Source organism: Pteropus vampyrus, unplaced genomic scaffold (genome assembly GCF_000151845.1).
Source record: "Pteropus vampyrus isolate Shadow unplaced genomic scaffold, Pvam_2.0 Scaffold379, whole genome shotgun sequence".
NCBI classification, from domain to species: Eukaryota; Metazoa; Chordata; class Mammalia; order Chiroptera; family Pteropodidae; genus Pteropus; species Pteropus vampyrus.
Window position 1 is genome coordinate 877,490 of NW_011889160.1, and position 22,350 is coordinate 899,839.

The 22,350-nt window shown below is 39.4% G+C and overlaps 3 protein-coding genes, 1 long non-coding RNA gene and 1 pseudogene across 5 annotated transcripts in view; 3 read left to right on the forward strand and 2 right to left on the reverse strand.

Moving 5' to 3' along the window:
- KARS (lysyl-tRNA synthetase) overlaps positions 1-2,732 on the reverse strand; it is a 13,690-nt gene extending 10,958 nt beyond the window's left edge. The window contains exons 1-2 of one of the 2 annotated variants that reach the window (XM_011379950.2): positions 2,579-2,727; positions 49-225 (exon numbers count right to left, since the gene is read on the reverse strand). In XM_011379950.2, coding sequence (XP_011378252.1) covers positions 49-191 — 143 coding nt within the window. In that variant the 5' untranslated portion in view covers positions 192-225; positions 2,579-2,727. Of the gene's footprint in view, positions 1-48; positions 226-2,578 lie in introns of both variants that reach the window. The other variant, XM_011379951.2, reaches the window with a different exon arrangement.
- On the forward strand, positions 1,441-1,559 carry LOC111731517 (annotated as a pseudogene).
- Positions 2,733-2,779: 47 nt separating the features above from the next.
- Positions 2,780-10,805, forward strand: TERF2IP (TERF2 interacting protein). The gene is made up of 3 exons (XM_011379952.2): positions 2,780-3,523; positions 8,139-8,263; positions 9,586-10,805. Exons 1-3 carry the CDS (start codon positions 2,857-2,859, stop codon positions 9,982-9,984), a joined length of 1,191 nt encoding a protein of 396 aa, XP_011378254.1. The 5' UTR covers positions 2,780-2,856; the 3' UTR covers positions 9,985-10,805.
- Positions 10,806-15,645: 4,840 nt separating this feature from the next.
- On the reverse strand, positions 15,646-21,524 carry LOC105305366 (double homeobox protein 4C-like). The gene is made up of 5 exons (XM_011379953.2): positions 21,058-21,524; positions 20,215-20,369; positions 18,458-18,563; positions 17,929-18,083; positions 15,646-16,960 (listed from the first exon to the last, which is right to left on the reverse strand). Exons 1-5 carry the CDS (start codon positions 21,080-21,082, stop codon positions 16,379-16,381), a joined length of 1,023 nt encoding a protein of 340 aa, XP_011378255.1. The 5' UTR covers positions 21,083-21,524; the 3' UTR covers positions 15,646-16,378.
- LOC111731497 overlaps positions 18,090-22,350 on the forward strand; it is a 31,990-nt gene continuing 27,729 nt past the window's right edge. Inside the window, exon 1 of the long non-coding RNA XR_002777166.1 lies at positions 18,090-20,277. This is a non-coding gene — a long non-coding RNA (uncharacterized LOC111731497). The remainder of the gene's footprint in view (positions 20,278-22,350) is intronic.

Genomic DNA, 22,350 nt, shown 5'->3' on the forward strand with positions numbered 1-22,350 from the left:
TGTAAGGGAAGGACTTTTGCTCCCAGAATAAAGGTAATGGGCACCAACCTTCTTTTATTAGAAAGTGGCTTGTCCTTGTGAAGCGTTCTGAAAGGAGCAAGTTGCCACAGCTGCAGCTCCCTCTGCCCCAACTGTGCCCAGGTTTGGTGCAGGGACTCCCTAACAAGCCTTACAGCAGCTTGCGTCAACATGGCAGAACACCCTGGAACTAATGATTACCACCACCTAACGGGAAACACAGAGATGTAGTGTCAGTTGGGACAGACAGTATATACACACCCAACCAGCACGCCTACTCTTTATGGGCTGGGGGGAGGGGGAGGTTGTAAAACCTTTTAGTGTAACATTTTACTTAAGACTCTCTTAACTGACAGCAACTCCTAACACTCACTCTGCAGCAACCGTAACTGAATGTATTCAATCCTGGCTATGTTACAAAATGCATATCTGGAATCAAAAGTCAATAGCAAATCAATCACTAGCTTACAGGTAGAAATGATCATGACAGTCTAGAAAACATGAGACAGGACATAAAGCAGTGTTTCTGAAGCCCTTGACATGGGGTTTTCTCTACTGGCACTGGAGAAGCATATGAAATATCATTATCAACTGCGAACTCTAATGAAGCTAAAAGCAAGCCACGCAAAAGCACCTCTGAATCAAAGATAAGACTTCTTTGGAGCTCTAGGAATAAGGAGGAAAGAAGAATTTCTGAAAGGGTCTTAGACTACATTATGTTTATACATTAACAATGGAAAGCAACAGAGTCACAGGGATAGCATTCTTTACTGCATTCAAATTTGGCCTTTCATTTGGAAATGAGCCACCCGTCAGGCAGCCCATGTTTATAAACTTGGAGAAAATAGCTGGTATAGAATGGTCTTAAGAGTGAGATCAAGGAAGTTACAAGACCAATTAAGAAGTAGAAGAAAATGCTAATAATAAAATGATTTTAGCCCATGGTCACTAGAGTAATATAGAACATCAATACCAAAATCTTTTAGACAAAATAAAGTACGGTGCAATCAGTATAAAGAGCTTGAGCTGTGGAGTTTGATTTTAGATCTCTGCTCCAGAGCTTTGGATCAGTGATGGATCATACTTTAGGTAGGCACACTTCGGCAATGTATTTAATCACCTGGAGTCTCATTTTATATTTAGCAATGTATTTAATCACCCGGAGCCTCATTTTATTCAATTGAAAACTAGACATTTAACACTTTCTTTGCAAGGTTATTGAGATTAGACAAAATTTGTATAGTTCTAGCACAGTGCCTGACACACAAAAGCTGCTTTAAAAGGTGGTAGTTGTAATTAATCTAAGAAAAGTAAGCAGAAGAAAACTGGCCAGTTTTCCTCAATTTACCTTAAAATCGTACTCTCAAATGGAGACCTTGCTTAGGAGGTGTCTGTGATTTACAATACTAAGTTCATTTACTTGTCTATGGCCATGCCACCCTGAATGTGCCGGATCTCATCTGATCTCGGAAGCTAAGCAGGGTCAGGCCTGGTTAGTACTTGGATGGGAGACCACCTAGGAAGACCAGGCGCTGTAGGCATTAAAAAAAAAAAACACAACATACAACTAAGTTTATTTATTGATGTAAGTGCATCAGTAAAAAGTGCAATCAATTTTCCCAAAGGCAGAAGTCCAAGACTAGGTTCCAAACATAAAAATCCATCAAACATTCTCAAGGCAACATATTAGGGTGCTAGCAAATCATAAATTTTGGTATTTCCTCTTATGTGAGTGTAATTCCATCAGCGTTCAGCAAGAGCCCTAACACACTAAAACAGCCATTACCTGTAATGAACTAACTTCTCTCTTATACCTCTGGAATGGTACTATTCATTTCAGGTACCTTCTTTGGGAGTATTGAGAAAAGTCACTCAAATCACTGCCTATGTTCTGTGAAGAGCTCCAGTTAAGAGGGCGTGTAGTATGTAGAGAATATAAGACATAGTTAAAGAGAGGCTAATCTTTATTTATTTATATTTATCTTCACATTCCAAGGATTTGGGAGGATTAACAAAGGTATATCCAGTAATGCTAAAGACAGCTTGCTATACCTGGCTGATAGTTCCTACTGCTAGACATTGGTCATTCCCTCTATACTCACAGATCCTTTGAATAACCCATATGGATAAGCGCGCGACAGTTTTAGAACTAATAAGGTTCAGAATGGCCTTAGTGAGGCCAAGAAAAATTAAGTCTTTCTGAAAAGCTAGGGTATTTAAAATATTTCTCCAATCTCCTTATCAAGGTGTGGCTCAATAACAAAATACGCATTTCTCGGAAGAAACGGAGGGATTAAGTTTCGCTTTTCATTTACCTCTCAGTTCTCCGCTTTCTCTTACTCCAGAAGTACGACGCGGGGAGACCCTGCCAGCTCTGGACCCCAGGAAGCTCTGGGGGATGTAGTTTCGGGACGTAGCGGGTACGTCCGTCCCAGCGTATCCGTACTCGCTAAAACCAGCAGGAAGGCCCCCGGGACAGCCGCCTCGGCCAGTCCCTCGAGGCACTCCTAGCCCGGACTCTCTGGCCGCAAAGGCCTTACCGACCCGCAGCGACACTTACTTTTTGCTCAGTTTGGGCTCACCGCCGTCCACATTCACCTCAGCCGCCAGCATCGCAGCCATCTCTGCAAAAGGACGGACATGAAAGGAATGAGGGTCTTACCACAATTTCCAGGTCACGGCTGAAAGCCCCGCCTCTTCCGGGGAGAGGGGGCGGGCACTTTCGTGCGCTGCCGTCGCGCAGGCGCAGTGCGTGGTTTCGCGGTCTCGGCGTCTGGAGCGGTAGCGTAGTTATCTGTGCTCTCTAATCGCTCAACTCTAGCTTTTCGGGCGTCACCTATGGCGGAGGCAATGGATCTGGGCAAAGACCCCAACGGGCCCACCCATTCTTCGACTCTGTTCGTGAGGGAAGATGGCAGCTCCATGTCTTTCTACGTGCGTCCCAGCCCGGCGAAGCGCCGGCTCTCGACCCTCATCCTGCACGGTGGCGGTACGCTGTGCCGGGTGCAGGAGCCCGGGGCCGTTCTGCTGGCCCAGCCCGGAGAGGCGGCGGCCGAGGCCTCGGGCGACTTCATCTCCACGCAGTACATTCTAGACTGCGTGGAGCGCAACGAGAGGCTCGACCTGGAGGCCTATCGGCTGGGCCTGGCCCCGGCGGCCTCACAAGCCAAGTCGGGGGCTCCGGCCGAGGGCGTCGCCACAGCGGAGCCCGAGCGGCAGCTTCACACGGGTCGGATCGCCTTCACGGACGCGGACGACGTGGCCATCTTGACCTACGTGAAGGAAAATGCCCGCTCGAGCAGCTCCGTCACGGGCAACGCCTTGTGGAAAGCGATGGAGAAAAGCTCGCTCACCCAGCACTCGTGGCAGTCCTTGAAGGACCGCTATTTAAAGCACCTGCGGGGCCAGGAGCATAAGTACTTGTTGGGGGACGCCCCAGTGAGCCCTTCCTCCCAGAAACTGAAGCGCAAAGCTGAGGAGGACGCGGAGGCCGCTGATAGTGGGGGTGAGGCCTGCTGCGAACCAACGGGCCCCTCTGCTCTCACCTGTGCTGGTGTGGGCGGGGCGTCTTTCTCTTTTCCTGGCGTCCATTTTGGCGTCTTCCGTAACTTTTGCCTGGCCCTTCCCCCTTTCGATGTCTGGGTTAAATTTGCACCATTTTCTAATCTCTAATTTCCAATAACTAGGATATCGACATGGTTCGCTATCCAAATGGTACAAAAAGGGTAGTGTATGTAGAAAATTTTTTACCCACAAACTATCCAGTTTTGTTCCCCAGAGGTAGCGGGCGAATCAGCTTCTTGAGTGTTTTCAGAGATGAGACTCATTTTAATTATTGAATTATAGTTGAAATACAATATATTACTTTCAGATGTACAAAAGTTATTAAAATATTATTGACTACATTCCTATGCCGTACATTATGTCGTTCAATGTAAAAAATATATATTTTGTAGCTGGAAGTTTACCTCTTAATCTTCACCTGTTTCGCCTCCCCTCTGACAACCACTAGTTTTAAAAATATTTCTCCTTTGTTCAGGTAGATTCAGTATAAACAGTTTTAAAGACATACTGGATCAGTTTATTTTCCTGTTTTGGCTTAACGTGTGTTCATGTAAGAAGGCTTCTTGGTTTCATGAGTGAAGTGAATTTTTGACGCAATTGAGTTAAATGTCGAGATTCAAGTGGAGTTAGGACACTGTGCAAAGCCATTAAGATGCTTCATTTTTGATATTACGGCTATTGACTCAAACTTTTTGTTTAAAGAGGCATGCTTTTCCCTCACTTCTCTTTCCTTGTTTGGCAATTCCTTGTAACAGTTGAAGTCTGGGCAGGTGAAATCTATTTCTCCTGTCGAATATGCTTAGTAGGAATTTTGTTTTTGGTAAAAATGACATGTTAGATTTATTCATTCAACAGATATTTGAGTGCCAGACACTTATCCTGCTGGGATATAACAAAAGTAAAAGTCCCTGTGGTCATGGAGCTTAATATGCTAGCTGGGAAGTGGTAAGTGCTATAGAGAAAAAATCAGGGTAAAGGTTGGGGAGGAGGTGGTTTTCTATAAGGTAAGAAGGAAAAGTCACTATGATAAGCTGATATTTGAGCAGAGACCAAAAGAAATGAAAGAGTAAGCCAGGTGGTTATCTGAGGAAGAGTGTTCCAGGTAGTGAGAATAAATGCAAAAGTCCCGAGGTGGAAATATGGTTGGTGTGTTCTTGGAGCAACGAAGATCAGTGTGGCTGGAATGGAGTAAGCAAGAGGGAGAATTCTAGGAGAGAGAGAGGACAGGGCTAGGAGTATCATCGGAGTAGATCATGTAGGGCCTTGCTTTTAAATCAGTGATGTTAGGATTACTTGCAAGCCATTTGAAACTTGGAACAAGATTAATCTGAATTCACCCAACTCAATATTTAATAATTAGCTATTTAAAAGTAAAAACTAAAGTCCTAAAATGACTAAGACGTACATATACTTTTTGGTATTAGCGTGATGATATTCCTGAAACCAAGAACAATTAAAGTTTTATGTATCTGATTACTTAAAATTAAAAGCGTCTTGTGATAGAGCAAACTGCAAAAATACTCTCAATACATTGCAACAGTTGGTTTCCTTAATGTCCAAAGAGCTTGCAGAAGTTAGTAACTGAAAGAAAAACTAGTAGAAAAATAAGGAAAGGAAATGGAACAGGAAGTTTATAGAAAAGGAAATAGATGGCCAATAAATGCAGAAATACCGATACCGAGTATAAAAGCAAACAACCCTGAACAGCGAACCAGATAGCCATGCCCAGACTTTTGACTCATGGAAATTATGAAATAATGTGTATATTGTTTTTTAAAACAGGAAACCAGAACAAAAGAAATGTCATGTTTTATCAGATTGGTAAAAATTAACAAAATGAGTAATATCCAAAGTTAGTGAGGTATGTGAAAACAAGTACGCTCTTACATTGTTAATAGAAGGAAATTGGTAGAATTTCTTGAAGGGCATTTTGAAAACATCTAATCATGTTTAAAATGCATGTTTCCTTAAACATGACAATATTGCTTCTAGGAAGTTTATCCTACAGCTGTACTTAGTACTAAAGGGTATATAGGGAAAAGTAAATCTCCCTGCCATAAACCTCTTCCACTGGTTTCTCTCCCAGAGCAAACACTACTATCATCCTTGTTTTGTGTCTTTTCTGCTTATAATAATATTAGCACACTAGAAATCAGTTTGTTTTGCAGTTCGCTTTTTTTTAAACTTAATAGATCTTGAAGTCTTCGTGTGTGCATTGCTTTGCCTCATTCTTCATTGATTGCATGGATGGACAGGACCTAGAGGGTATTATGTGACTGAACCATAATTTATTCATTTTATAGAAAATTTTGACCATTTACAAAAGTAGAGTAGTATAATGAACTATGCTGCATGTACCCATCACCCACCTTAACCTGATTATAGTTCATGGCCAATTTTTTTCATCTATATTTTTCTATCCAGACTTTTGGGATTATTTTGAAGCAGATGTCAGGCATCATACCATTTTATCTATTTCAGCACCTATCTAAAAGATAAGACTTTTTTTAATTACTATTTTTTAAATTAAAGAAAATTGACTTATTTTTGTGTGCATGTTATGCATTTTTATTTATTTATTTTTAATGCCTGTAGCACCCGGTCTTGTAGGTGGTCTCCCATCCAAGTACTAACTGGGCCCGACTCCACTTAGCTTCCGAGATCAGACGAGTTTGGGCGTGTTTAGGGTGGCATGGCCGTAGACCATTTTATGCATTTTTAAAATGTATTTTTTATGCGACAGCATGGATGGACAGGACCTAGAGGGCATTATGCCTAGTGAAATAAGTCAGAGAAAGACAAATACCATATGAGTTCACTTATATGTGGAATCTAAAGAACAAACAAAACAGAAACAGATTCATACAGAGAACAAACTGATGGTTGTCAGGTGGGGGGCATTGGGGGGCTGGATGAAAAAGGTGAAGGGATTAAGAAGTACAAATTGGTAGAAAATAGTCATGCAGAGGCGAGGTACAGCATAGGGAATATAGTCAATGTAACTATGGTGCTAGGTGGGTACTAGACTTATTGCGTATATAATTATTTGTAAATTATATTCATGTCTAACTACTAAGCTGTCTGTACACCTGAAATGAATATAAAATAATATTGAATGTCAACTGTAATTGAAAAATAAAAATTAAAAATTTATTGTAAATTATATATATAATACATAAAATTTGCCACTTTCACCATTTTAAAGTGTTTAGTGGCATTAAGTACATTCATACTGTCAGGCAACCGTCATTACCATTCATCTCCAGAACTTTTTGATCGCCCAAAAACTGAAACTTAATCTGTTAAACACTAACTCCCCATTTCTCCCTTCCCCCAGCCCCTGACAAACACCATTCTACCTTCTACAAATTTGATGTCTCTAGGTACCTTATATAAGTGGAATTATACGATATTTCTCCTTTTGTGTCTGATTTATTTAACTTGGCATAATGTCTCATGTCAAACTTCATTCCTTGTTAAGATTGAATATTCCATTGTATGTATACACCACATTTTATCAGTTCATCCATTGATGGACATTGGGTTATTTTTGTCTCTTGACTAATGTGAATAATGCTGCAATATGAGTACTGTAATAACCTGTTTGAGACCCTGTTTTTATTTTGGGAGAGTATATACCCAGAAGTGGTATTGCTGGATCATGATAATCTTATGTTTAATATTTGGGGAATTGCCATACCATTTTATAGTTATATGTTTTAACACATGTATAGGTTTGTGTAACCACACCAAAAATTAGGATACAGAACAGTTCTATCACAAAAAAACTTCCTCTTGCTGCCCCTTAATAGTCAGTTTTTGTTAAGTGGAAAAGAGAGCAAAATCCTAAGAGAACAAAGTAAAGGGAGACGAGGAGGCTGTTTAGCTTTAGGAGGCTCTCCTTTCTGTAGATGGTATGTGGTAGATCGTAGTGTGCCCCTAGATGTTCCTTCAGCATCTGAGAGAGCTGCCTTGCCCAAAGTCCTGTCATCTTAGGACGGCTACCTAGTATCCAGTGACTGATCTACGTAGAGTTGTAAGTCTTGGCCCTCATGCCCCAACTTGGTCAACTCTGAAAGACCTTTCTAGCTTCAGCTGAGGCCTTGTTGGCACTCTCACAGCTCAACTTTTCTGTCTGCCCATCCTGCTTGCTTTTCATTATGAGTTTTCCCAGGCACACTCCCTAATAAACACCTTACATATTAATCTCCACCTCAGGATCTGGTTCCCAGAGAACCCAATTTATTGCCCAGTTTTGTTAATTTGCAGAATCTATCACTACAAAGCAAAAAATGAATTAATCTTGAAGAGTGGGGTTTTTTTTACATATCAGAACCTAGTAAAATTATCACCATTTGGATAGTACAACTTTCTAGAAGAAAGTAGCAATTGTTGTACATGCATATTTTGTTTTACTCTTCTGATCAAAATCAGATGTCTTCTAACAGAAAAAATTAGTTCAGGCTCTCTCTTGGTCTAGAGCTCACAGCATGCACTATTTTTTTTTATTTCTATAAAAGAGGCTCATTCTAATCTGGTACTGTTCTCTTTACTAGAACCGCAGAATAAGAGAACTCCCAACTTGCCTGAAGAAGAATTTGTAAAGGAGGAGATCCAGGAGAATGAAGAAGCAGTTAAAAAGATGCTTATAGAAGCCACTCGAGAGTTTGAGGAGGTTGTGGTATGTTAACTAGATTTAGTTATTTTATTCATACCTCTATTCTTCTTTGATGTTGGTCATCCCATCTACCCTTTTTATACACTTGAGGCCTAGAAAAGTAAAAGAGAAGTTCAGGATGGAGGAGGAAAATGGAAAGTGGGACTGATCTAGGTTCTAGGTACGTAGCTTTTAGTTTTTTTGGCTGGCAAGCTTGACGGGGAGAGGTAGAAAAGTTGGGGAGAATTATTTTTAAAACACTATAAAGCATCCCATTATGAGTACTTTCATCTTAGTGTAAGTTTTTCAAAGTGAGGATGATTTATGTTTTAAAAATATGGACCATAAACATAATTTTTAAAAGACTTTTTTAATCAAGCGAGTTTAGTTTTTGTGTATTTAGAGCTCTTTTGGAATTTTTTTTAGCTCTTCCATATTCAGTCTAACTTCTAATACTCCATTAGACTCCCATATTTAATAGAGAAAGGCAGGAGCCATAAAATATGAGTAATTTAAAAAATTCAAATTGTATATTCCTATCTTCTCCAAGAAAAAGGATCTTTTAAATTAACTTTTATTAACATAGAAAAATGGTTAGACCTCAGTCTTAAACAAGAAAATAAGTTTCTGTAATCAGTGAGTGAAGAAATGCATAGGAATTGGTAGAATTTAGGAATTATTGCCTTTTATAGTCTGAATTTTATTATTTGATATTTGGTTAATTTCCCGTAAACTTTCAAACGCTCTCATCAACTCTCAAACATGGTCTGCATAGGTGTCTTCTCACCTAACATGCTTTGTAATGTGTCTGAATGTAGTGTAGCTTGGAGGCTCTAGTATAGTCATACAGCTGTGTATTTTGAGTACTTATGTGCAGGCATTGGTTGGCACTGGGGATGTAATGATGAGCAAAATATATAATTCTTGCCCTTATGGAGCTTATAATCTGGGAATGAAGTCATACTTATAACAAATAATCTAATATACACATGTACACGTACATGTGTGCTTATACATGTTTTTCATATTCCGTGTAGCTTCTAGTGTTCAATTGGAATATTGTGGTTAATTACACATTCACATGCACTCACATATAACCATCACCTGTGCACACACTCTTTCTTGCCCTGTCACATACATACATATATATACACACACACACACACGTATACACACACATCTAAGTTGAATAAATGTAAGAAGGAACATGGCATATTAGAGAAACTGACAGAATTCCAGTATGATTGGAGTGAAAAGGGCAAGAGGTAGTAGTTGGGAGAGACCAGACATTGGAAGAGTGTTTGTGATTTGGCATTTAGACTGGTCTTATTCATCAATTTCTCTAGGTGGAGGAGAGCCCAGATTTTGAAATACACATAACAATGTGTGATGATGATCCACCCACACCTGAGGAAGACTCAGAAACCCAGCCTGATGAGGAGGAAGAAGAAGAAGAAAAAGTTTCTCCGCCAGAGGTGGGAGCTGCCATTAAGATCATCCGGCAGTTAATGGAAAAGTTTAACTTGGATCTGTCAACAGTTACACAGGCCTTCCTGAAAAATAGTGGTGAGCTGGAGGCTACTACCTCCTTTTTAGAGTCTGGTCAGAGGGCTGATGGGTATCCCATTTGGTCCCGACAGGATGACTTAGATTTACAAAAAGATGATGAGGTTACCCGAGATGCATTGGTCAAAAAATTTGGTGCTCAGAATGTAGCTCGAAGGATTGAATTCCGAAAGAAATAATTGGCAAAAAAATGAGAAACAGAAGATGGCAGATGAGGTGGTAAAAACAATTTGTGACCATTGAACTTTAGAGATTATTATGTTGGAACCGACACTTGTCTTCTGACCAATGCTGTCATTGCTCTGTGAGTCCTAGATTTTGTAGCTAAGCAGAGTTGTGTAGGAGGATAAAAATAAAAGTAATTGGATATATTTAGAGCTATCCTTGGCAGTATCAGTTTGTTTATGAAAGGAAAATCTAAAGCAGAAAGAGGTTGGCCCATGTAGTAGTAATCCTTTTCTGGCATGGAACCCCTGTTATATTGGTGACAGGTGCTAGTGATGAAGTCAGTGGAGGAAAATTAGGAGACAGGTCTTTTCAGGCAACATGAATAAAGAGCTTCCTAATTATTTGTAGAAGCTTCTCTAGATTGTGATAGATTTCAAATCAAGAATCTAGAAATATAGAAAGATTTCATTACAAGACGTCAAACATGGACTATGCCAAACCCTTGCATTCCCTGTCCCCCCGCCCCCAAACTCTGATTTCTAAACTACTCTGAAAACTCCATATTCCCTTTGCTAACTTAGTGTTTGGGGACCTTGCTCTTTGGCTCTTCTTTTCTTTGAGTCCCTGTCAGTCATGTCTCTAGCACATGTTTCTCTTTCTACTGCCCAGTTTTGTTTAAAATGCACACAAAACCTTAGTCTCATAGTCTTACTTGGTTACTAGAAATGTGTTTTTATTTATTGAGGATAGTTTTGTGCTAAGTCTGTGTTAGATTTTTGTTGTGTTGCTTTTGTTATTTAAAATAAATAGAACTTTGTATTTGAGTCTCCAACAAGTGTTTTCTTTGATTGTATTCACAAAACCTTTTAGGTATAAAACTCATAAAGGAACAGACATTTTTGGCTCTTATTAGATAAATAGTAAAGTGCTTCCATTTTAGAATAGGCCATTAGAAAGCTGCTAGTTCTTCTGGTTGGAGCAAAGAGAAGATCTCCATCAAGAACTGTGAAAGATGGACAAATAATGTGAACTGCTGAAAGCCAAAGGGGAGAGAAGCCAATCAGGAACCGTCAGTGTGTAACAGGTGTCAGTGCCCGACCCATATTCCCTGGGCAGTCACCATTCTAGCATATGCCACTAACAGGAGTTCTGTTGCAAGCACCTGCATGAGGCTTTCTGCTTGAAGAGCTATAGAGTGGCTTTCTGCAAGTGGTGCATGAGAAGTAGAGGTTGCATACCCAGCTTCCTTGCTGACCAGAGAAATGACACAACTGAATATGTATTTGAGAATTACCCTGTGATTGGGATTGTGGTTTCCATGCCATCTTTCAGAGGTCCTCAGTAGAAATAAACATAGTTGCTCTCAGTGGTGATTAGTTTATGAACGTGCCCTGTATAAGCTTTCTTCTCTTGTCTCACGTCCCTACTTCCCTATCAGTGCATCCTGGAATCACCAGTTACACACAAATTCTTTTTTTAGAGTCCGCTTCTAGGGGAACCCAGCCTAAATCAAAGTGCTTAACCTGTCCCTGTTCCTTAGCATGTTAGAAAGGTAAACCACTCCCAGTAGTAACTAGCTTGCTACAGGAGTAATTCTTGAATGGAGGTTGTGAAGGTTGGGTGGTGGGCATTTGTTTAAAACATGTTCTCCATTCTGAAATGACTCTAGGGTGGTTGAAAATTACCGCTTTAAATGTGAAATAGATATGTCATCTAGGATGTCTGCACCTTAGTAAAGTTACCACAGCCAATTGGCTTTATAGGCCTAGAAATTGGTTTTCTCAAAGCAATTGCAAAAGGGTCTGATTTATATCCAGATTTCCAAAAGACATGTTTTAAACCAAAACACCAACGTATAGTGCTCATAAACCACTAACTTTCAAATATCTGGTTTTGAAATTGCTCTGGTCATTTCATCTCTTGGAAATAAGTAGGGAAACATCCAGAAGTATTTTTGGGGAGCACAAACCTAAGCAAGGAAAACAAGTTAGATCTTAATGATGAATGACATTGAGTTATGGTTACATTAGTTCCAAAGACCAGCTGTTCAAGTCCTAAAGTTGTGATACCTCTCCCTGAAGCTGCCAGATTCTTGTTTGGGTTTTCTTTTCTTGACCTCATGAGTCAAGCTTTTCTGCTTGTGCTCTGGAAGACATCGTTTAACTCATTTTAGCTCTTGAATTCTGGGCCTTTACCACAGTTACCCCTACCCTTCGCTTCTGAGACTTTCTAGGCCTTAACTTGAACCACTTAGTGGTAGAGGCATCTTTTTCTGTCTCCTCTTTCCCTGCAGCAGTGGGCTATACCCCTGGATTTAGTTTTCCTGTTTCCTATTGCTTTTAATCAGGAGTAGTTGAACTTGCCGCTTGGACTGTTCTGATCCTCTCTTGTTTTTGGCCTAATACTGTTTGCTGGATCATATGCCCACCTGCCCTTATCAGTAAGGTATTTATTTAGTTCCATGTAACAGAAAACCTAAAGGACTTTAAACAATAAGGGGATTTATTTCTTGTCTATATAACAAGAAGTCCTGAGGCAGGGTGGCTTCCGCATTCTATTTTTCTGCTCTTCCATCCTTAGCTTGTCCTATTGGCTGCTCCCCTCTGGTTGCTGTAGTTCTAACAGCAGAAGAGGGAGATTTCCTGCAAGTGTCTTATCATCAATCTGGACTTAACCTTTTGGGTTCTTGTCTCATCTCTATAACTTTCTTTAGGGTTTTTAAGTTGCTTCCTGAGCATATTTTCTTATAGCAAATGCCATTTATGCTTCTATCCGTGAAACTCACTACATGTCTTCCTGGTCATTTTCTCTCAGGTTCTGCAGCTTCCAGTATAGTTGTGTCTGTTAACAAGGAAGGCTTCCCCAGTTCTTTCAATTTTCTACCTGCAGCTTTCAGTTTTTATAGTTTATCAGCTCAGGGATCTTTCTGGGGAATATATTAGGTTATTCGCTGAGCTCATCACCTGCTACCTTGGGCTACCTCAGACGTGAGGTAATAAATTTGTGTTCAAAGGTTTGAAGAGCTCATTTGGGCTCTTGAGAGAAGCTTGGTGATGACTCTTCTGTATGATGGGTTATGTATTTAATCAATAGCTGTTGTCCATGATGTAGAATTAAGCAAATCAATTTATTTTCTAACATTTTTAAAGTGGGCAGTAGAAATTTCCTTAAAAGTTCTTAGAGGTGTTAAAGTAATTAAACAAGGAGGCTATTAGACAGGTGACTCTAATGCCTTTGGTAGCCTCATAAACCAAAACCTAAGCCAGAGTCAGTGCACCTGAATCCAAGAAAACGAAATTCCGGAAGAGGATATTGGAGTATACCAAGAGGCACACCAGGAGTGTGCATACAAATGAAAGACCAAGTAAGGACCCAGGGAGAAGACGGCTATCAGCGTAGCAGAGAGAGAGGCCTCAGAAATCAAAGAAATCAAACCTGCAGACACAGCTTGGAATTCCAACCTCCAGAAGTGTGAGAAACTATTGTTTAAGCCTCTCGGTCTGTGCATAGTATCAACACTCAATTATATCAAATCCTTATTTTTTATAGATTTGTGCCACAGATTATTTTTTACACATTTGTGCCACTAATGTGTCTCTGTGTTGCACATATGCATGAGTTTTAATTCCCTAGATGATAATGAAAGTACAGCTAATATTAGGAAAAATAACTTCAGCTGAGTGTCATTTGACCATAAATATTAATGTTGGAATATTCTGGCACTTGTCTTTTAGTATAGAAACACCTAGAGAAATTTTGCACATAGTGCACTCAGACATCAGTAAGGATGTCTGCCTTACAACTGTATTAGTGTAAAACTGGCATAGAAATACATGTGTACTGACCTCATTCTAACACCTTCACCTGGAAAGAAAACAAGACCAATGCAAATTGATAAAATTAACAAAGTAATATTTTTCAAAGATACTTTTTATTGTACCAAAGTAAACCCACATACATCTTCGGACACCAAAACCTATTTTTAGAAGCTACCATTTCAAAAGAAGGGAAAAGAATGAGAATGGTAATCCTAGGCTTTAGACTGACATATAATTTATAACAAAATGAAGAATTTTATGGATATGTATGTGTTTGTACATACAGGTAAAATACCTATCAAAAACGTAAGAGTGGAAATAGTAACATGATTAGATTATATTCAGTGACTGTGGTGTTGCCATTTTATTTTCCTTATATTTTTTGTGTTTTAAATAGTCAAAGGAAAAAAGTTTATAAGTGAAAATGCTTAGTATTATGGTTTTATTCTAATTCATCTAATCATTCCTTTTAGTTTTTAGTTCTCAATTCAAACTCTCAGAACTTTGAGAGAAAGCTCTCTTGATGAATTTACATTATCAGGAAATATAGCATCCTTTTATTTTCTACACAACAAACTAATTTCAAGTTTGTCTTCCCATCTTGCCCCAGGGAAAGAAGTGCTGAAGTGTCCCTTATAGACCTGTTCTTACCTTGGTTCGGTTACAATTTGTAGATTTTCTAGATGCTGGAGGACATGATGATTACTTGAAAGAGGTCATATTTGTCAGTAAAATGCTTTTGTTCATAAGGATTCAGCCGATGTGTCCACTGCCTAGTGCCCATGGTGCTTCCAGAGGCAGTATGGAGCTTGGAGGCAATCCTTTATTCAGTAAAGTGAGTACAGAAGATAAACCACTGCCCACAGCACGGAGTAAAACCTTTATTTGGATTTCCAAGTGGTTTCTCCTCCCTGCATTAATCTAAACAGGATAACTTCGTTGTTCATTGTCCTTTGCATCATGTGGAGCAGAGCCTGAAAATCTTCCTCACTGAGGCACAGTTGGGGTCCTGGAATGTACTTTTCCTATGGATCAGGATAAGACTCAGAAGAGGTTGTACCTTTTCCTGAAAATCTGTGGACTGCAAGAGTAGACCTAGAGGCTCGAGGTTTGTCTATACTGGTGCAGTTGACCAAGGGGATAAGATGGTTCTCCAGCTGACTGTGGCCATAAGTCTGGCTCAGGATGTCCCTTCTTGAGGATCCCATTCTGCAAGCAGAGCCTGGCAGCACTCATCCCACCATTGCATAATGTAAGATAAGTCCACCTGACCCAGATCCTGCAATTGGTGTTTTCTGTGCTCCAGATGAGGCTGAGAATAGTCCTTCCACTGCAATACTGTGCCCATGTGTTCTTTGTGATTCTGGCATTTTTCTTGGTTTTGGGGCCAGAAAGAAGCGTGAATATTGGAGAGGTCCCCTCCTGGAGTCAGTGGTATTGGCAGGTAATTTGTAAGTGCCAGAGAAGAGGGAGAGTTCTCTTCTTGCACAGCTTGCATGGGCTGCACCAGCATGACACTTGTTCCTTGGCTCACACAAGGGACAAAGGACACATGAGATGGGAGAAGAGCAGGTAGAACTGTTTGGTTCTTACTGAAAGAATTAGAGGAAGGAAAATGATGAGACCAGCCTGAGACAGTGGACAGGTCAATTTGGTTTTGCTGAACTGTCAGATTTGGTGTCTCATTTGGGCCATCTACCAAGGAAATCACAGGCTTCCTGCTCTGACCTGGATGCAGAGATCTTTGGTTTTGAAACCTCATCTATGCAAAGAAAAAGGAGACATGAACATGATAAAATAAGCATGTGTTTTAAATAGTCAAAGGAAAAAAGTTTATAAGTGAAAATGTTTATTCTAATTCATCTAATCATTCCTTTTAGTTTTTAGTTCTCAATTCAAACTCTCAGAACTTTGAGAGAAAGCTCTCTTGATGAATTTACATTATCAGGAAATATAGCATCCTTTTATTTTCTACACAACAAACTAATTTCAAGTTTGTCTTCCCATCTTGCCCCAGGGAAAGAAGTGCTGAAGTGTCCCTTATAGACCTGTTCTTACCTTGGTTCGGTTACAATTTGTAGATTTTCTAGATGCTGGAGGACATGATGATTACTTGAAAGAGGTCATATTTGTCAGTAAAATGCTTTTGTTCATAAGGATTCAGCCGATGTGTCCACTGCCTAGTGCCCATGGTGCTTCCAGAGGCAGTATGGAGCTTGGAGGCAATCCTTTATTCAGTAAAGTGAGTACAGAAGATAAACCACTGCCCACAGCACGGAGTAAAACCTTTATTTGGATTTCCAAGTGGTTTCTCCTCCCTGCATTAATCTAAACAGGATAACTTCGTTGTTCATTGTCCTTTGCATCATGTGGAGCAGAGCCTGAAAATCTTCCTCACTGAGGCACAGTTGGGGTCCTGGAATGTACTTTTCCTATGGATCAGGATAAGACTCAGAAGAGGTTGTACCTTTTCCTGAAAATCTGTGGACTGCAAGAGTAGACCTAGAGGCTCGAGGTTTGTCTATACTGGTGCAGTTGACCAAGGGGATAAGATGGTTCTCCAGCTGACTGTGGCCATAAGTCTGGCTCAGGATGTCCCTTCTTGAGGATCCCATTCTGCAAGCAGAGCCTGGCAGCACTCATCCCACCATTGCATAATGTAAGATAAGTCCACCTGACCCAGATCCTGCAATTGGTGTTTTCTGTGCTCCAGATGAGGCTGAGAATAGTCCTTCCACTGCAATACTGTGCCCATGTGTTCTTTGTGATTCTGGCATTTTTCTTGGTTTTGGGGCCAGAAAGAAGCGTGAATATTGGAGAGGTCCCCTCCTGGAGTCAGTGGTATTGGCAGGTAATTTGTAAGTGCCAGAGAAGAGGGAGAGTTCTCTTCTTGCACAGCTTGCATGGGCTGCACCAGCATGACACTTGTTCCTTGGCTCACACAAGGGACAAAGGACACATGAGATGGGAGAAGAGCAGGTAGAACTGTTTGGTTCTTACTGAAAGAATTAGAGGAAGGAAAATGATGAGACCAGCCTGAGACAGTGGACAGGTCAATTTGGTTTTGCTGAACTGTCAGATTTGGTGTCTCATTTGGGCCATCTACCAAGGAAATCACAGGCTTCCTGCTCTGACCTGGATGCAGAGATCTTTGGTTTTGAAACCTCATCTATGCAAAGAAAAAGGAGACATGAACATGATAAAATAAGCAATTCTGGCTCTGTTTCTCACTGTGTAAAGCAAAGGGGTAATAATACAGGCGCTAATATTAGCATAGTTTTAAATACATGTAAATATATCTATGAAACAAATATGTATTCAGTATGTGTGTGCATATGTGTGTGTATATACACAGACAAATTGAGGTCATAATACAGCAATAAACTAGATTAATTGAAACTGGCTAAAAAGGCAATATGTTCTAGAACTCCCCCTCTGCAACAATGGATCAGCAAACAAGTTCTCTTGACCAGGTCGACGTTTTTCTCCTCTTTGCCAATGTGTGCATAGGAACATATGTATCTGAATGTGTGTAAATATGACAAGGGTTATTAAACACAAGTTTTTGAGGGTTTCTGTGTTGATAAACCTATGAACATGCTTCCTAGTCATGAACATTTTAACATATACTAAAGTACTATCCCCATAACTTAGGTAGAAGGTACTCAATGGGAGCGATTTTGTTCCCCAAATGGAGGACATTTGACTATGTCTATAGATTTTTTTGGGTGTCACAAATGGGAGGAGGGTAAGTGGGCAGGGTATCTAGTTGGTAGAGGCCAAGAATGCTAAAAAATATCCTACTAGGCACAGGGCAGTCCCTTACAAGGAAGAATGATTTGATCTAATGTGATAACATGATGCCTAGGTGTAGAAAATCTGATGAGTGTTCTCAAAATCGATATTAACTTTCACATTTTTCCACATTTTTGCTACCAGTGATTCTAAATGGATACACCACTGACAATTTGGTTTGAAAATTCTTCCTTTTATAGGAATCTGATTTGCAGTGCTAGGTCTTTATACCATCCGATTTGTCCCTTAATGACTGTGATAATCCAAGATAGGTCAGTCCTTTTCCAGCATCCGTTCAGGGGGCAATATCACAGAAGATACTTGGTGCCAGACAGAACTTACTTGAATTCTTGATTCCTGAATGCCTGTTTGTTTAGCCAGTATTCTCCTGGTTGCAATATCAGGGAATTGGTTCCTGTCAAAAGCTTGAACTAGAATGTTTGATTCAGATCTTGTGTTGGATGTCTGGTCTTGTCTGGCTGCTTTTGGTAAGGTTTCTAAAGGATAACAGGAACAAAAGACAGTTTTTAAGACAGTAAAAATGAAAAGCAGTTTTCACATTCAACTGGAAGCTCAAACTTGAGATAACACCACACTTCCTCTAAATTTCCCTGAGGTGACAGAGAAGAGGATGCCGCCATACTTAGAGCAGCAGGGCCAAAAGGTCCAGGGCTTTGCTTGCTAAGAATTTGCCTGTCCCAGCCAACTGTGGGACCATGCTTATATTTTTGACACTAGGGTGCCTAGAACAGGCTGTAATTGGCTCCTAAGGATTTATTTTTTGTGGAGAATTTGGACACAATATGCAGAATTGTTTCTATTCTCAATGGGACAACACTGAAGAAACGCATTTGGACCCGTGGGTTCTTACCTTGAATCCAAGGCTGGTGCTGTTCCTGTCCCTGAGTTTGGTCTTTTCCTAAGGACCATCCAGATCCCAATAGTCTCCGTTTTGTTCTCTGGTTTTTAAACCAAATCTAAGTGGGAGAAAAAGATGAGAAACTCAGGTAACCCAGTCTATGTCATTCCTAGTATCAATGCAATTAAATAAAACTGATTTAACCACCATTGGGATAATATCCATAAGAAAAAGGCAATGTATTATCCTACGAATAATGAAACGGCATACAATTCATAATTTTATGCTCTCAGCTCAAATTAGCATTTCTTTTATGGTCATCATCATGGTATTCCAAGTAAATTTTTCTGATTTAAGAGATAACTGTTAGTGCTCTCAATCAGTAATAGAAAGTCTTCAACGTTTAAATTTCCTTTTTTGGCCCCCATCATCTCTTCATAAGAGATACCATTTCATAATACATAATACATAAGGATGTGATCTTGGAAAATAATTTCTTTAACTGGGGAGTAGAATTAGTCCCAGTTAGCCTAAGACGGACTAACACTTGTCCACATTTCCTCTTATTTTATCTCATAGTCAGCAAGAGATAAGGAGAACCCTAGAGACCCCATATACCTTGCTGTGAAACTTGTCACTAACATAACCAAGTGAACTGTTCATTTCCTCATTACTGGAGTCTGAATTGCAATGTACTTTCTAACCGAATGTTTTATTTTGATAATTTGATAATTTATGATAAGATCTAGAGTGTTACTGACAACCAATATCCAAGGAACCGCTCTTATACACCAGGGCATTGTCCTAAAGGTTATATGTGTTCTCTAAATTAATTAATGAAAAATACTTTCAGACTAGAAGTCTTAAGCACGGGTGGAAACTGGAAACTAATGAATAAATTAGTGAACACTGTGGGAGAGCCAACCTCATCTTGCATTGTTTTCTGGACTTGCCATCAGTTCATCCTCCACATCAGTTGAAATGAGCCCGATCTCTCTCACACAGCTAATCACCAGATGGTCCCATAGGACGAGATTTAAGTAAACTGTCTCCCACTCAGAACAAATGCATGAAGAGTAAAGAAAAATTTCTTCTTCCCAGCATCCCATCAGACTGAGGACATTATAGCCAATCGTTTATTGGAGTCTATATATTTAATAAAAAAATTTGAACTCATTGTCCTCTGAAAGCACATTTTTATTGGTCTTTATTTACTGTTTCATCTGGTATAATTGTATTGTTTACAGCTATCTCCTTGCTAACTGAAGAAATCCAACTTAGTTTCAGTTTTGCATCAGTAGTTCCATTCAAAATAATACGATTTAATATTTTACTTCATGCACTCCCATGTATGAATCATATTTCAGATATTAATTTTAAAAAACAGCCTGAAAATTGGGAATTTACATGAGTTCTTATTCCAGTGTCCTCCATTACATATTAATTATTATTCTGCAGTATATATTCCAAAACTTAATGATACCATGTCATTATCATAGTGATCTAATTTCCTATATTTGCTAAAATTGATTTAATTATTTCCTATCGAGGGAGCCTGAGCCTGTATATTCTCCTCCCATCAGTAAATATACGTAACCAAGATTTCCACCGCTGGTGGAAGATATAAACATTTCTTGTCCCTTTTGTTTTTAATGTTATATACCAGGAAAAACCTTCTGGTCAACATACCTGACAAGAGAATTGCCTAAAAGTGCAGCTTTTCTCATTACCTTGACTCTGACATAATGAAATAGAAACCTCATGCTTACCTGAATGTTATACTCTGGAATGCCAATCTCCTTGGCCAGCTGTCTCCTCGTAGCTGTATCCGGGTAAGGGTTATGTTCAAACCATTTTTGGAGGATATCTTTTTGACTCTGATTGTAAACAGTTCTGACTTTCCAGGTTTCTTTTTGTGGTATGCCTGATAAAGAGAATGTGGGGAGAGGAGTATGAAGGATACGTTTATGAATTAAAAACTGTTAGCATACGTCTCATGTTTATTTCAGGTTGAAAAGCTGTAGGTCCAATGATTATTCGGTATTTTTACTTTAAGGATGAGGTTAAAGTCATGCTAAATTGGAGACATATAGTTTAGGTATATATCAAATAGAAAAAAATGACAGTCTGTGATCTGAGTTAAAGGATTTAAGTAAAGAGATTAAGTTACAGAAAATCAACGAAATTATATGAAAGAAAATAGCAAGCTGTAGGAGCTAGGAACACGAATGGAAATAAATAACAAAACATGGAAACAATAGGATAAATAAAATGCACAAAACTGGTACTTTGTGATAAAAATACATTTTAGTAAAATTAAATATAAAATATTAGATATTTCATGTATATATTTTTCCATTTAAAGTCCCAACTTTAAAACTTTCAACAACCCATGTGTGGGACTCATCGCTGTCATCTTAAATTTGAAATTCCAAGTCTCCAACTTTAAAGCATCCATTATCCCTTTGACACAGCATATCCCTGTAAAACACCCCTGGCTCTAACAAATCTATCCCCCTAATTGTGACTGTGAATTTAACATTTATAAATGCTGGAAAATAAACAAAGCATGTGACATCAAAGAAGAGAGCAAAAAGCAGATGGGAACTTACCACTTGTCGTGCTGTTCAAACCCATCTTGGGACAAGATACCTGGATTCCATAGAGATGACAGGTGGGCAACTGAGCAGCTCTCCAGGAGGAAACAAGGCTTATCAATGCCCAGGGTGACCCACCTGTTTACTAAATACCCTTCTATGTAATCTTTTCATTAAATATTTAACACAATTAGAAATTTGAAGTAATCAGATTAAGAAGAAGTACAGATCCCACGAGGCAGTTTTATATCTATTATAATGTTGTGGCGCGATCAATTCTAAGACCCACGGAGCCAATTGAGATGAATTATGAGCCTTTATTAGCCGGCCGGGCCGGCGACTGATACTCTACCATGCAGAGTTTGAGGAGATCAGCCTCGAGCTCCCAAAAGAGGCAGCTTATAAAGCCTAGTCACACCCTAGTTAATCATCAAACAAGCAAACAGATTAACCACACCCTAGTTAATCATCAAACAAGCAAGCAGATTACAGAAGTAGAAGTTGGCCGTTAGCATATCTCTTTGCCCAGAACCATATCTTTGCCCAGAACCATACCCTTAATATATCATTCCAAATATGACTTAGAACCTGTGCTCTCTAGTTTACATATATACATTTTGTTCTCTATAATGTTTAAAACTCTTCATTTTTTAGGCTCGATGACATTTATAATATATGGATATCCTTACGTTGTATTTTTCCTGTGTCCTCAGCTCTTACTGAAACATATTTCTTTCCATCATTGATAGTGGGGTTTAAGTGTCATCTTGGCTAGTCTATACTCCAGTTATTAAAAAAAATAATCTAGGTGTTGCCGTGAAGATATTTTGTGGATGGATTGAGTTATAGAATCAATTGGATTTAAGTAAAGAGATTAACCTCAGTAATCTAGGTGGGGCTGATGCAATGATTGGAGACTTGAGAGTAAAGATACAGCATTCCCAGTAGGAAAGAAATCACACCTGTCACAGCAGCTTTCTCTCCTGCCAGAGTTTCAATCTGTCCTTCAAAGGACCTGTCCTAGGAATCTCATTTTTGCCTATCCAGGCCCCACAAGTGTATAAACAAATTCCTTGTAATAAATGCCTTTTTATGTGTGCGTATGTATATATGTGTTCACACACGTGTACATATAATTTCACTAGTTTCCTGTATGACTTGAGTTCAGAACACTATTGTGTTTCTGTGGCTGAACACTGAATGATACAGTTGTTGGTAATGGAGGTAGTTCTTTAAGAACAGACTCTTACAGATATATGACATAATTGAGACTGAAGTGATGGATATACAAATTTGCTTTTTGTATCT

Bases quoted from the DNA above. Each gene is read 5' to 3' on its own strand.
- TERF2IP (XM_011379952.2), top strand. From the start codon at position 2,857: ATGGCGGAGGCAATGGATCTGGGCAAAGACCCCAACGGGCCCACCCAT. The intron at 3,524-8,138 runs GTGAGGCCTGCT...TCTCTTTACTAG, and splicing joins GGAGGCCGCTGATAGTGGGG to AACCGCAGAATAAGAGAACT. The intron at 8,264-9,585 runs GTATGTTAACTA...CAATTTCTCTAG, and splicing joins GAGAGTTTGAGGAGGTTGTG to GTGGAGGAGAGCCCAGATTT.
- LOC105305366 (XM_011379953.2), bottom strand. From the start codon at position 21,082: ATGGGTTTGAACAGCACGACAAGTG. The intron at 20,370-21,057 runs GTAAGTTCCCAT...TCTCTTTATCAG, and splicing joins TTTGAACAGCACGACAAGTG to GCATACCACAAAAAGAAACC. The intron at 18,564-20,214 runs GTAAGCATGAGG...TCTCCCACTTAG, and splicing joins TTCCAGAGTATAACATTCAG to ATTTGGTTTAAAAACCAGAG.